The following is a 12997-nucleotide window of genomic DNA, read 5'->3' on the forward strand; positions in this document are numbered from 1 at the left end:
TAAGAATCAATTTGCGGTACTCGGGTCTACCGTGGCCGTGCGTTTGTTATTAATTGAAAATTAAAATCACTGCTGAGTGGTACTGGTAACATCTATTAATTAAGTGATAATAACATATGAAATGAGCTTGTTTAGGTGAGCTTCTAAAAAAAAATTTTTTTTTGAGTTATCTTTTTTTAAAAGATTTTATAGAAAAGTAAAAGTAATTTTATGTTTTAGTATCTTATGTAAAAAGATTTTTTTATCTATCAATTATGTTTGGGTATAACGATATAAAAATATTTTTTTGTTTATTTATTAGATGAAAAACATCTTTTTTTTAAGAAAAAAAATCTTTTAAAAAAAGATATAAATTACAGTTTCTCAAAAAAGATCTTTTTTAATTTTTTTAGTATTTTTATTTTTACTATTAAAAATTTGTCAAATCCGCTAAAAAAATAAAAAAAATCTTTTTTTATTGAAAAAAAAAATTTATCAAAATAATGGTGCAATCACTAAATTAATTAGATTGCCAGTACGTGATGTGACTTTTAAAATAATGTATATGTAAATTAATTGAGAGCAAAAGCAGAAAATAGCAAAATATTTTTTGGCATGGGAAATAAATCAAATAATTAGTTAGTTTACTACACTTTCTTTGTCTTTTGGAGGTGGCAACTATTATGTTCATCTATTTGATCAACTTGAATAGTGCATGAACATTATTTGCGTAATTTCAAGTCTTAGAAAATTATGACTAAATAAGTAAATAGTAAAGAGAACTTCATTAACTTTTAGTAACTTATTATATTTTCTATAGTGATTCTTGACTCTTTTTTTTTTTTCATTTCAGCCAGTACGGTAAAATTGGGCCAATCTATTGAGGGAAGATTTGGTTGATCCATTAGATTTGATTTTTAAATCTCCATTGGATAAGGAACAAACATGGGCCAGTCCAAGACAATTGTTAGGGGGAAAAAAATAAAAAGCCTTGTTGAACAAAAAAGGTCAAAAAGGCTGAAGGCGGAAGCCCTGAACTAAGGCGACGCTCCGGAGAAAGGAAGGAGTACTTTTTACCTCAAAAAAAAAAAAAAAAGGAAGGAGTACAATATTCGTTAAATTCTAAATCATAAATTTTAAATTCTAAATTATAAATCATAAACTATGAATCCTAAATTATAAACTCTAAATATGAGTCGTTGATATAAAATATAATAAACAAATAATTAATATTTGTTTAATTAATAAAGAATGCAATACTCCTTACTTAATAAGAAGCATTTAAAATGAGATATCTATTCATCTCTCCGTTATTAAAAATTGATTTTATTATGTATAAAAGAAATTGATTTAACTAAAGGTTAAATTCATTGGCTAAGGTGTGTCTGCATTTTTATTTTTTGTTTTAATTTTTATTTTTTCACAAATTTTTTAAAATATAAATACTAAATATTAAAATTAAAATGCAAACTTGACGCATCTCTCTCTTTCTTTTTTCAATGCATTCAATGTTGGAATAAATAAATTTTAATATGCTAGATCATCCATATTAAATCACCAAAAATATAACATAATGTGGAAGCGTACCTTTACTTATAGAAATTGATGGAAGAATTTGGATCTTGTGGTTCTTTCGATCTTCCTCAACCAAAGCCTTCTTCTGTATTCCTAGGTGGCTGAACTGCAACTCTTTTGATGGGGAAAGAGCAACAAAGGCGGCTTTGGTATATTGGAAACCCTGTAGGCCTATTTATATTTGAGCATGGCACTCATTAAACCCTTAAGCCCAAATAAAATAGTATCTAAAGTCCAAAAGATAATATATCTAAAATCTAAAAGATAATTATCTAAAGAACAAAAGACAATATCCGGTTTTATTCTTATTTAATTCTAAATTAAAAGTAATAATGACTTATTCAATTTAGCATTTATAACGATAAATAAGATCACCATTATATAAGTCATTTAATTTGAAATAGCATAATTTGTGATTATAATTAATATATGTATACAAATAATTTATTTCCTAACATTCAATGTATAGAGAATTCAAAATAAGTATGACTATTTACATTTTCCATTAAAATGTTCCACTCATGATATTCTTAAAGAGTGCTCCTTTTTTTTTGGTGACTAAAGAGTGCTCCTTTTAAGACACCTTTATCAAAACTCATTAAAAATATAGTAAAACATATATAAGAGTGAAAATGAAACCTCAAATGAATGAGATAAGGAAAAATGAATTAAATCCATAAGTTTAGAGTAAACTAATGATTATGAATTAAGTGTTCAATTTAAAAGATAAACATATATATATATATATATATATATATGGTAAACTCAGACTCTGTCATATAGAATATGCCCTCCCCTATATATATTTATTCAAAACTTAGTTTGCGGAGTCTTCACTCTTCATCAACATTAGGATTTAAAACCACATCTCCCATTATATCCCTACTTAATTTATTAAGTTAAAAATTAAATATTGGTCTTCCAATAGGACTGGAGTAACTAAGTCTTCCTATTAATCACTTGGTTTGAAATGGTCACAACAAGACTTGGCTATATTATTCTTCGTTACTTCTATAACACTAATTCATTATTTCATTTGTCACATATATAATAAACTCAAATTTTATTTAAAGCATATACAAAAACAGTCAAATCAACTTAAAATAGTCAAATAATCCCTTCATTTATCTCTCTAAAAGTGTTAGAAGTTTAAATTTTGCGCATGTAATAATTTATTGTTCAATAATAAATTTTTAAATAAAATTTAAATCTATAACATATTAATTTTTGGTCTATCGAATAAAAAAATAGCGTGAAAAAAAAAAAAAAAAGCAGTCATATACAAACACAGGTTATGGATTGTTTTTGTTAGGCACCCGCACCACACACGTCCCCGTAAGTCACGGTAATAGGGAGCCAAAAAAAATCCAAAAATGACAGCATTCATAACCTATACGACACGAAACAACTCAAATTATTTTATTTTATATGTAACTATTCAGTGTTTCATTTTTCAAAAATATTTGATAAAAAAAAAATAGCCAATATTAAATGAGACTTGTCTAAATCGAAAGGTGTAGATTCGAAAACAGATTATGATCCCGTTTCAGAAAATAATGGACACGTGAAAATTTCCATCCAGCACAACATTCCCCCGAATAATTAGAGTCTAGTTGGTTTAATTTAGTTAGTCCCCATCGTTTAATACTTAATTAATACCGAAAATAATTAAGAAGATAATCCATTAAAAAATACTTAATTTGGTAAAATTTTTAAGAGATGTTTATATAATTGCTATTATTTTTTATTAAAAAATATTTTTATTAGTTTGATTTATTAAACAGGTGTTATGGATTTTAAAAGAAAAAGTCTAAGAGATCAATAATTTTGTTAAATTTTGACCAGCATGTAACCAGCAAAGAAAAGATAGCCATTGAATGAAATCTTACACAAATTTCACACCATTAAAACCATCATTAATAGCTATTTGATTGCTATAAATCACAAAAATTACTGACTCTAGCATTTCTCTATTTTAAAAAGGTAAAAGCTTTACCGAATAATTGCTAAGTCAATGTTGAAAAATGAAAGCAAAAATGTAAGACCGTGGCGGCTTTCTTAGAATAATGGCGAATAATATCATCGAATTTTGATAATGAAACTAAACGTCAATGATAATAACCTCACCGATATGCATAGAAAGCTAAACAGATATTTCTTCTTGAACGCGTTACCCCACACTATACGTATATGGTTATGGTGTCACTATAAATACACATCTCTTACCCCCTCCACCTTTGCTCATAACAAAAACTGTTTTTTTCTATCTAATAGCTTAAATAATGAAAATGGGAAACAAGTTACCATTGATACTTGTGGCCATGGCACTTGTCATGATTGCGAGTGTTAGTGCTCAAAATTGTGGATGTGCATCGGGTTTGTGTTGTAGCAAGTACGGATACTGTGGCACCGGCGACGCTTATTGCGGCGACGGATGCCAAGAGGGTCCTTGCTACAGCTCACCAAGCACTCCGAGCACTCCTAGCTCCGGCAGCGGTGGTGTTAACGTGGCCGACGTAGTCACACAAGATTTCTTCAATTCTATAATCAACCAAGCTTCTGCTAATTGTGAAGGCAAAAATTTCTACACTCGCGACGCTTTTCTTAGCGCTCTCAACTCCTACAGTACTTTTGGTCAGCTTAGCTCAACCGACGACTCTAAGCGCGAAATTGCAGCTGCCTTTGCTCATTTTACACACGAAACTGGCTGTGAGTATATATAAATTTAATTTTGATACATTATAAATATTAAGGTAGAAATTCAAGTGCAGTCGATTTGACGTGAAGTTAATAGTAGAGAGCCGTTAGATGAAAATTTAGTCAAATCAATCAAATCATCTAACAGTTCAGTTCTCAGTTATCAACTTCACGTTAAGTTGACTAGACCTGAATTTTTACCAAATATTAAACATTTTATACTGTCAGAACATTTAATGACGGTAACCTATATATGTAGATTTTTGCTATATTAATGAGCAAAATGGTGCATCACACAACTATTGTGACTCAAGCTACACACAATATCCATGCAACCCTAACAAGCAATACTTTGGTCGTGGACCTCTCCAACTAACATGGAACTACAACTACGGAGCGGCCGGAAACGCGAACAATTTCGACGGATTGAATGCGCCGGAGACGGTGGGGAATGATGCCGTGGTGTCATTCAAGGCGGCGTTGTGGTTTTGGATAAACAATGTAAGGTCAGTTGAGAGCCAGGGGTTTGGTGCAACCATTAGGGCCATTAATAGTGGTGAATGCAATGGTGGTAACACTTCGGAGATGAACGATCGTGTGAACCTATACAAACAATACTGTCAAGATTTCGGTGTTGCTCCTGGTGATAATCTTACTTGTTAAGTTAATTAAGTAGTTATTAACATATACATGGCCTATTTGATTATGAAGTTGGAAGAAATATTAATAATGATGTTATAATTAATAATAATAATGGATTACCCTTTCACTAGTAATCCACGATTGTATCTTTTATATATGAATGAAAATAAAGTGAATACCAGGATTATTTTTTGGCTTAATTTGATTTTGGTACCGTGTTATTCCTTTGTCATTTTGTTATAATGATAAAGGAGGTAATGAAGATTTGAACACAAATTTTTTTTCGTACAAATATTTAAAGTTACTAAATTAGTAATTTAATTTATTAATAATACAAAAATAATATTTTAAATTGAGAAATGTCAAATTTGATTTAAAAAAAAAAACTAAATATATTTGAGTAGAAGTTTTTTTTCCCGAATCCAATTGAATCAGATTGAAAAATTTTAGGGTTAACCACAAAAAAACGCTTTCAAATTATTTAAACGCTAACAAAAATGCATTTAAATTTTATTATCGACAAAAATATCTTTAAATAATTTAAAAACACAATAATAATGCCCAACAGTAAATATATATTTTCAAAAAATATCTTAGAAATTGAATTTTGATGTGATTTTTTACAAGCACAATTAAAAAATGAGATATTATTATTTTTAAAATTTGGTAATTTTTTTCTAAATATATATTTTTTTGTGATTTTTTAAAAGTATTATTAGTTATTAACAAAAAAATTACAAAAAATATATATACTCAACAAAAAATTACCAATTTTAAGGATAATAATATCTCATTTTTATAATTATGCTTGCAAAAAATTGTATCAAAATTCAATCTCTAATGTATTTTTTGAGAAATACATATTTAATGTTAGATAATCTTGCAAAAATTAACATTAAATATGTATTTCTCAAAAAATACATTAGAGATTAGATTTTGATGCAATTTTTTGTAAGCATGATTAAAAAAATAAGATATTATTATTCTTAAAATTTGATGATTTTTTGTGAAGTATATATTATTTTGTGATCTTTTAAAAGTATTATTGGTTGTTAACAAAAAAATTATAAAAAAATATATACTTAACGAAAAATTACCAATTTTTATGTATAATAATATCTTATTTTTATAATCATACTTGTAAAAAATTGTATCAAAATTTAATTTTTAAAATTTTTTTTAAAAATATATATTTATTATTAAATATTATTATTATATTTTTAAATTATTTAAAGATATTTTTATCGATAGTAAAATTTGAGTGTATTTTAATTGAAGAGTTCAAATCGCAAATAAAATTACGATATAACCTAAAGTTATTTATTTTCACTTAGTGTATAATTGTATATATAAGTAGTGGGACAATTTACGTAAATAAAATGATTGAAGAAAACGTTTACGCAAATACAACATTGGCAATTTTCAGACGCAAATGCAATAAACGCAACTATATATAATCCGCTACACCCTGTAGCGGAAATTAATTGCACGTAATCCGCTACAGGGTACCGCAGATTACGTTGAGGACTTATTTAGTCATAAACCGCTACACCCTGTAGCGGTTTATGCTCAAATGGTGCTACACTCATAATCCGCTATACCCTGTAGCGGATTATGAACAATGTGGATTGATAGGAAGATGCCTATATATACCCAACAAGTTGTGTAGAGTGTCATTCTCATTCATTCATCACTTGAGGAATGGAGAGTGAAGAGAGCTTTTTGGTGTTAGTGCATCATTCTGGAAAAATAAAAAAGAGTAAGAGGCATGGTGTGAAGTTTACAGACAGAAAACCGCTGAGTATTTTTGTCAGGTCGTCTGATACACTGTTGGATCTGAAGAGCAGTATACTGCAGAAGTTGGCCGTAGGTGGCACAAAGTGGGTGAAGAAGCTGTTCTACAAGATACCTATTGCGGTTGTGTCAACCGGCGTGCAATATAAAACGTTCGTGTTACGAACAGATGAAGATATGCGGGTGTTGTTTCATTGTCGTCGGAGTTTTCCAGAAGTGAGGATACATGAGTTGTTTGCGAAGCTGGAACATGGGATCGATAGTTGTGGTACATCCGCTCCAAACCCCCAGTCCACCACGATGGGTGGTGCCTCCACCTCGATGCCCGTCGTTGCACCTGAGTGTTTGTTGGAGTATCGGCCAGCCGGTCCAGTTGGGGCATTCACCTCAACTCATCCATCTGCAGATGTAGAACATGAGGGGGAACCGGATCGGGTGGAAAATGCTATGCAAGAGGATGACTCCGATGAAGAGCCTGTTGACATTGGAGGGGACAGCGATGATGAAATTCCGACAAATCCAGGAACATGTCAATCACCGTCAAGTGCCGGCACACATGAGCAACCTGCACATTATTCTACCCTAGATCTGGGAGCCATCAGCCAACCAACAGATCCAGCACCAACCTTTGGGGGTCGAGGCTTGCACGAGGAAAATTTTGTAGCTGAATTTCAAGTTGGCCAATCTTTCCATAGTAAGGAGGAAGCTGTGCTTACTGTAAAGGATTACAGCATTCGGCGCGGTGTTGAGTATAGAGTGATGGAGTCAGATCATCTTAAGTACCATGGGAGATGCAAGGAGTTTGGGAAGGGTTGCACATGGATGATTCGCATCAGCCTTCGAGCATGGAAGGGAACCTGGGAGGTTCGGCGGTACAACGGACCACACACATGTTTGGCTACATCGATATCCAACGACCACCGACAACTAGATTATCACGTGATCTGTGCCAAGATCTTTTCTATGGTTCGCGCCAATGCGGCGGTGTCGATAAAGGTGTTGCAAGAAGCTACCGAAGGAACGTACGGGTTCAAGCCAAGTTACAGGAAGACGTGGTTGGCAAAATAGAAGGCGATAGCACAGATATACGGGGACTGGGAAGAGTCCTACGCCGAGCTACCTCGTTGGATCCTTGGTGTGCAGTCCACCATGGAGGGGACAGTTACGTTGTTGAAGACATCTCCGGTTCGCGTCGGTGATAACGTGGATGACTCAACCGTGTACTTTCACTGTCTTTTCTGGACGTTTCCTCCTTGTGTTGAAGCTTTCCGACATTGCAAGCCCTTGGTAAGCATAGACGGTACTCATCTGTATGGTAAGTATGGAGGGACTTTGCTCTTGGCAATCGCTCAAGATGGGAACTCCAACATCTTGCCTATTGCTTTCAGTCTCGTGGAGGGGGAAAATGCCGAGTCTTGGTCTTTCTTCCTGACCAACCTGAGGCAACATGTGACTCCGCAACAGGGGATACTGGTCATTTCAGATAGGCACAATGGCATCAAGGCTGCACTGGAGAACCCGAACAGTGGGTGGTTACCCCCACATGCGTACCGAGCATTTTGTATTCGGCATGTTGCAGCTAACTTTGCACTCAGTTTCAAGGACACAGATGCAAAGCGTTTGCTTGTGAACGCTGCTTATGCAAAGACTGAGGCAGAGTTTGACTATTGGTTTGACATAATACGGACTGAGAATCCGGCAATGTGTGATTGGACGAACAGAATAGAATACGATAAGTGGACTCAGCACCAGGATGGTGGCAGACGGTTCGGTCACATGACGACCAATATATCTGAGTGTGTTAATTCTGTTCTGAAGGGTACACGGAATCTTCCGGTTACCGCCCTAGTCAAGTCCACATATGGTCGGCTAGCGGAGTTGTTCGTGGTTCGTGGTCAGACGACAGAGGCTCAATTGGCCAGTGGTGCCAAGTTCTGCCAGTCTTTTATGAAGGCGATGGAGCGCAACTTGAAAGACTCCAGATGTTTCACTGTCACCCTGTTCGATAGACAGCAGTCTGAGTACACCGTTGCCGAGACGACGCCCACCGGGAGATTTTCACTTGGGACGTACCGAGTTTCCCTCCAGCACCGTACATGCGACTGTGGATACTTTCAAGCTCTCCATTACCCATGTTGCCATGCGATTGCATGTTGTGCCCAGTCACGGCTTGACTGATCTATCTATGTCGACGAGGTCTACACCATGCAGAAGGTATTCAGGGTGTACCAGATGGGTTTCGTGCCGCCAATACCGGAGGGACTTTGGCCACCTTATGACGGTCCGACCGTTATTCCGGACCCCAGCTTGAGGCATTGCCGTGATGGCCGACTGAGGTCTACCAGAATCTGGAACAACATGGATGAGACCGACCCTAACCGACCGAAGCGGTGCGGGCTCTGCAGACAGCCTGGGCACACGCGTAGGTCTTGCCCCCAGAGAGGCTCCACCGTTGCCGGTAGTTCGTAGGACTTATAGTCTGTGTGCTTTTAGTTTTTTGAATTTTATTTTCTCTTGTAGCAATTTACGCTTTCGGATGTTAGTGTTAGTTCCTTTCGTGTGTTAGTGTTAGTTCCTTTCGTGTGTTTGTGTTAGTCTTGGATCCGACCTATTTGTATGACTTATGATTTATGCCTAATGTAGAAATTTAATCCATGTTACTGTTAATACCTCGTGCCTATTATATTTCTATGGCTTATTATTTATGAACACTGTATTTGTATAACTTCGTACATTTTGTATCACGAGTTGTTACTGTAAGACTGGTATATATAGGCATCTTCCCATCAATCCACATTGTTCATAATCCGCTACAGGGTGTAGCGGATTATGAGTGTAGCACCATTTGAGCATAAACCGCTACAGGGTGTAGCAGTTTATGACTAAATAGGTCCTCAATGTAATCCGCGGTACCCTGTAGCAGATTACGTGCAATTAATTTCCGCTACAGGGTGTAGCGGATTATATATAGTTGCGTTTATTGCATTTACGTCTGAAAATTGCCAATGTTGTATTTGCGTAAATGTTTTATTCAATCATTTTATTTGCGTAAATTGCCCTAAGTAGTGAATCCTGAAATAATTCTCAACCAATGAGATACAAAAGATTGCACAAATAAAAAGTCTAATAATAGTAAAGAGTAAAGACAGGGCACCAAATTCGATGGTCACAGAACGTTTGGACCATTAAATGGTCCTATAACAAAATATGTTTTTTAAGTTTTTTAATAACGGCTAAATAGTCCGTTTCTAATTTTAATTACAAATTAACTCCATATATTTTATTTAATTACAAAAATTATTTTTTATTTTATAAATTATTATTTTATCATTCATCTATTATGTTTATTAATAATCAAAAATAAAAACAATAACGAATTAGATCTTTTATTGATCGTAATAACTTTTTTGCAATTCCAATTTCGATCCATTACATCCGTCGAGAATTTTGAAATTGTGTTTCTTAGAAAATCAATTGATTTCCTACACAGAACATTCGAATTCAAATACATCTCTTATCTTAGTTAGATAAAATAAGATGATGACGGTTTCACAATCTCTAACAAACATTCGAATTTAAATACCTCCCTCATTTTAGCCAAATAAGATAAGATGAGATAATTATCATTAGCTATATAAGGGCCCTTATCTTAGTTAGATAAAATAAGATGATGACGGTTTTACAATCTCTAACAAACATTCGAATTTAAATACCTCCCTCATTTTAGCCAAATAAGATAAGATGAGCTAATTATCATTAGCTATATAAGGGGAGGCAAAGACCCCCTCAGGTACTCTCTCATTTTCTCACCTCTTATACCACCCCTGTTGCTCCCGTTAGACGATCTGGCAAAGACCTCCTCAGGTACTTCCTCATTTCTCAATCCATCTCACAACCAGTATTGGAGATTTTCGGTACAATTATTATAAATGTTTAAATATCATATTTTCACTAGTTAGGTTTGTGATCCTTGGAATCACAGGTTCCATAGACCTTCCCATTTTGAATCTTGTTAAAATCACGTTCGAGTTAACTCCCATTAAAATTCACATAAGGGGAGACAAAGACCCCCTCAGGTACTCCCTCATTTTTCACCCCTTTTGCTCCAGTTAGACGATTTGGCAAAGACCTCCTCAGGTACTTCCTCATTTCTCAATCCATCTCACAATCCGTATTGGAGATTTTCGGTACAATTATTATAAGTGTTTAAATATCAGATTTTCACTAGTTAGGTTTGTGATCCTTGGAATCACAAATTTCATAGACCTTTCTAAATTCACATAAGGGGAGGCAAAGACCCCGTCAGGTACTTCCTCATTTCTCACCCCTTATACCATCATTCCTGTTACCCCTTATGCCATCATTCTTGTTGCTCCATTTAGACGATTTGGCAAAAACCTCCTCAATACTCTCTCATTCTTCGATCCATCTCACAATCTGTATTGGAGATTTTCGGTATAATTATTATAAATGTACTACCTCATTTCTTAATCCATCTCACAACCCGTATTAAAGATTTTCGATACAATTATTATAAGTGTTTAAATATCATATTTTCACTAGTTAGATTTGTGATTATTAAAATCACAGATTCCATAGACCTTCCTGTTTTGAATCTTATTAAAATCACGTTCGGATTAACTCTCATTGAAATTCACATAAATTCCAAATTCCTGCATGCTTGTCTACTCTGATTATTTCATATTTTCTGCTTCGGAAATATATCACTCTTTTCCTTCCATCGATCTATCACTATCTGCCAAATAATTTTTTTTTTTTTCGCAACAGGATCTTATCCTTCCTACCTCCTCTTACAGCACCCACTTCATCTTTCATTGCCCTTCTTCCGGCACCCCACTCATCATTGCCCTTCTTCCGGCACCCCACTCATTCAATAGCAATAAAGATCTAATGTGAGGATGGGTAGGGCAACAGCAAAAAAAAAATGCAATACTGAATCGTTGATTTTGATAAGAAGAGAGTTGGTATTAACATGATTTATATTTATTAATTTTGTATAATAAAATAAACGTTATTTAGATTATATTATTTAAAATTATATTTAGATAAAAATTACTTAAAAAAATTTATATCATTTAAAATTATATTATTTTAACATTCTTTGATTATGATTTTTTTTTAAAAATTAAATTTAAGTGTTAAAATTTAGTACTCTTTTAGTACTCCTTTTGTATTTAATTATAGTACTCTTTTAGTACTCTTATGTTCTATGCTTTTTGGAAATTGGAATATAATTTGATTATGAGGTTGGAAGAAAAAAATTAATAACGATGCTATAATTAGTCATAATAATAATGGATTACCCTCTTCATTAGTAATCCTCGATTGTATCTTTTATATATAAATAAAAATAAAATAGTGTTTTTTGATTTTATATTAATTCACTTGATCATTTTTTTAAATTTTTTTAACAGTGGTCCAACAATAAATAACATAATTATTTTATGGCTTAATTTGATTTTGGTACGATGTTATTCCTTTATCATTTTGTTACAATAATAAACGAGATAATGATTTGAACACAGTTTTTTTCCCTACAAATATTTAAAGTTATTAAATTAATAATTTAATTTATTAATAATACATAAATAATATTTTACATTGTGAAATGTGAAAAAACTAAATGTATTTGAGTGAAAGTTTTTTTTTTTTCAAATCGAATCGAATTGAATCAAATTGAAAAATTTATTGTAAAAATAATATTTTAATTGAAGAGTTTAAACGCAAATAAAATTAAGATACAATCTTAAAGTTATTTATTTTTACTTAGTGTATAATTGTATATAAGTAGTGAATCCTAAAATAATTCCCAACGAATGAGATACAAAAGATTACACAAATAGAAAGTCTAATAGTAAAAGGTCAGTTCATCTAATAACTATAATTCTCATCCATTTATTAATTGACCCTGTAATAACTCTCATTAATGAGGAGCATAACAAGTCAACAATGGCAACAAAAACTTGTACCAAAAAAAGATAAGCCAACCCTACTTTATGAAGTTATGGATCCTTGCACTGGTTATTTTTATTTGATTCACATGATTATTTCATTCAATATAGTTCTTTTAATTTACCAAAAACTTTTAGTATTAACATATCAAAGTTGTCTTTGAATTTGACAATTTTAATTATGAGGAGGCAACATGTGGTGAAGGGAAGGTAGAGAGGCTAGGATGAGACAACATACATATATATATATATATATATATATATGATGAGAAAAGGTTGAATATGTATATATTCTTATTAGTATTCAGATAACCAAAGAAGGAAAGGGCAAATGAAAA

At 32.9% G+C, this 12997-nt stretch overlaps 3 protein-coding genes across 3 annotated transcripts; all 3 read left to right on the forward strand.

Moving 5' to 3' along the window:
• The first annotated feature begins 3720 nt into the window (after nucleotides 1–3720).
• On the forward strand, nucleotides 3721–5093 carry LOC107612867 (endochitinase PR4). The gene is made up of 2 exons (XM_016314633.3): nucleotides 3721–4263; nucleotides 4511–5093. Exons 1-2 carry the CDS (start codon nucleotides 3837–3839, stop codon nucleotides 4912–4914), a joined length of 831 nt encoding a protein of 276 aa, XP_016170119.1. The 5' UTR covers nucleotides 3721–3836; the 3' UTR covers nucleotides 4915–5093.
• A 1501-nt stretch (nucleotides 5094–6594) lies between these two features.
• LOC107610276 (uncharacterized) lies at nucleotides 6595–7755 on the forward strand. Its single transcript, XM_016312343.1, has one exon. It carries the CDS (start codon nucleotides 6595–6597, stop codon nucleotides 7753–7755), a length of 1161 nt encoding a protein of 386 aa, XP_016167829.1.
• Nucleotides 7756–7836: 81 nt separating this feature from the next.
• LOC107610275 (uncharacterized) lies at nucleotides 7837–8865 on the forward strand. The gene has a single exon (XM_016312342.1). It carries the CDS (start codon nucleotides 7837–7839, stop codon nucleotides 8863–8865), a length of 1029 nt encoding a protein of 342 aa, XP_016167828.1.
• The last annotated feature ends 4132 nt before the right edge of the window (nucleotides 8866–12997 follow it).

This window comes from Arachis ipaensis, chromosome B8 (genome assembly GCF_059453495.1).
Source record: "Arachis ipaensis isolate K30076 ecotype BB chromosome B8, ASM5945349v1, whole genome shotgun sequence".
NCBI classification, from domain to species: Eukaryota; Viridiplantae; Streptophyta; class Magnoliopsida; order Fabales; family Fabaceae; genus Arachis; species Arachis ipaensis.

Bases quoted from the DNA above. Each gene is read 5' to 3' on its own strand.
- LOC107612867 (XM_016314633.3), top strand. From the start codon at position 3,837: ATGAAAATGGGAAACAAGTTACCATTGATACTTGTGGCCATGGCACTT. The intron at 4,264-4,510 runs GTGAGTATATAT...CTATATATGTAG, and splicing joins TTTTACACACGAAACTGGCT to ATTTTTGCTATATTAATGAG.
- LOC107610276 (XM_016312343.1), top strand. From the start codon at position 6,595: ATGGAGAGTGAAGAGAGCTTTTTGGTGTTAGTGCATCATTCTGGAAAA.
- LOC107610275 (XM_016312342.1), top strand. From the start codon at position 7,837: ATGGAGGGGACAGTTACGTTGTTGAAGACATCTCCGGTTCGCGTCGGT.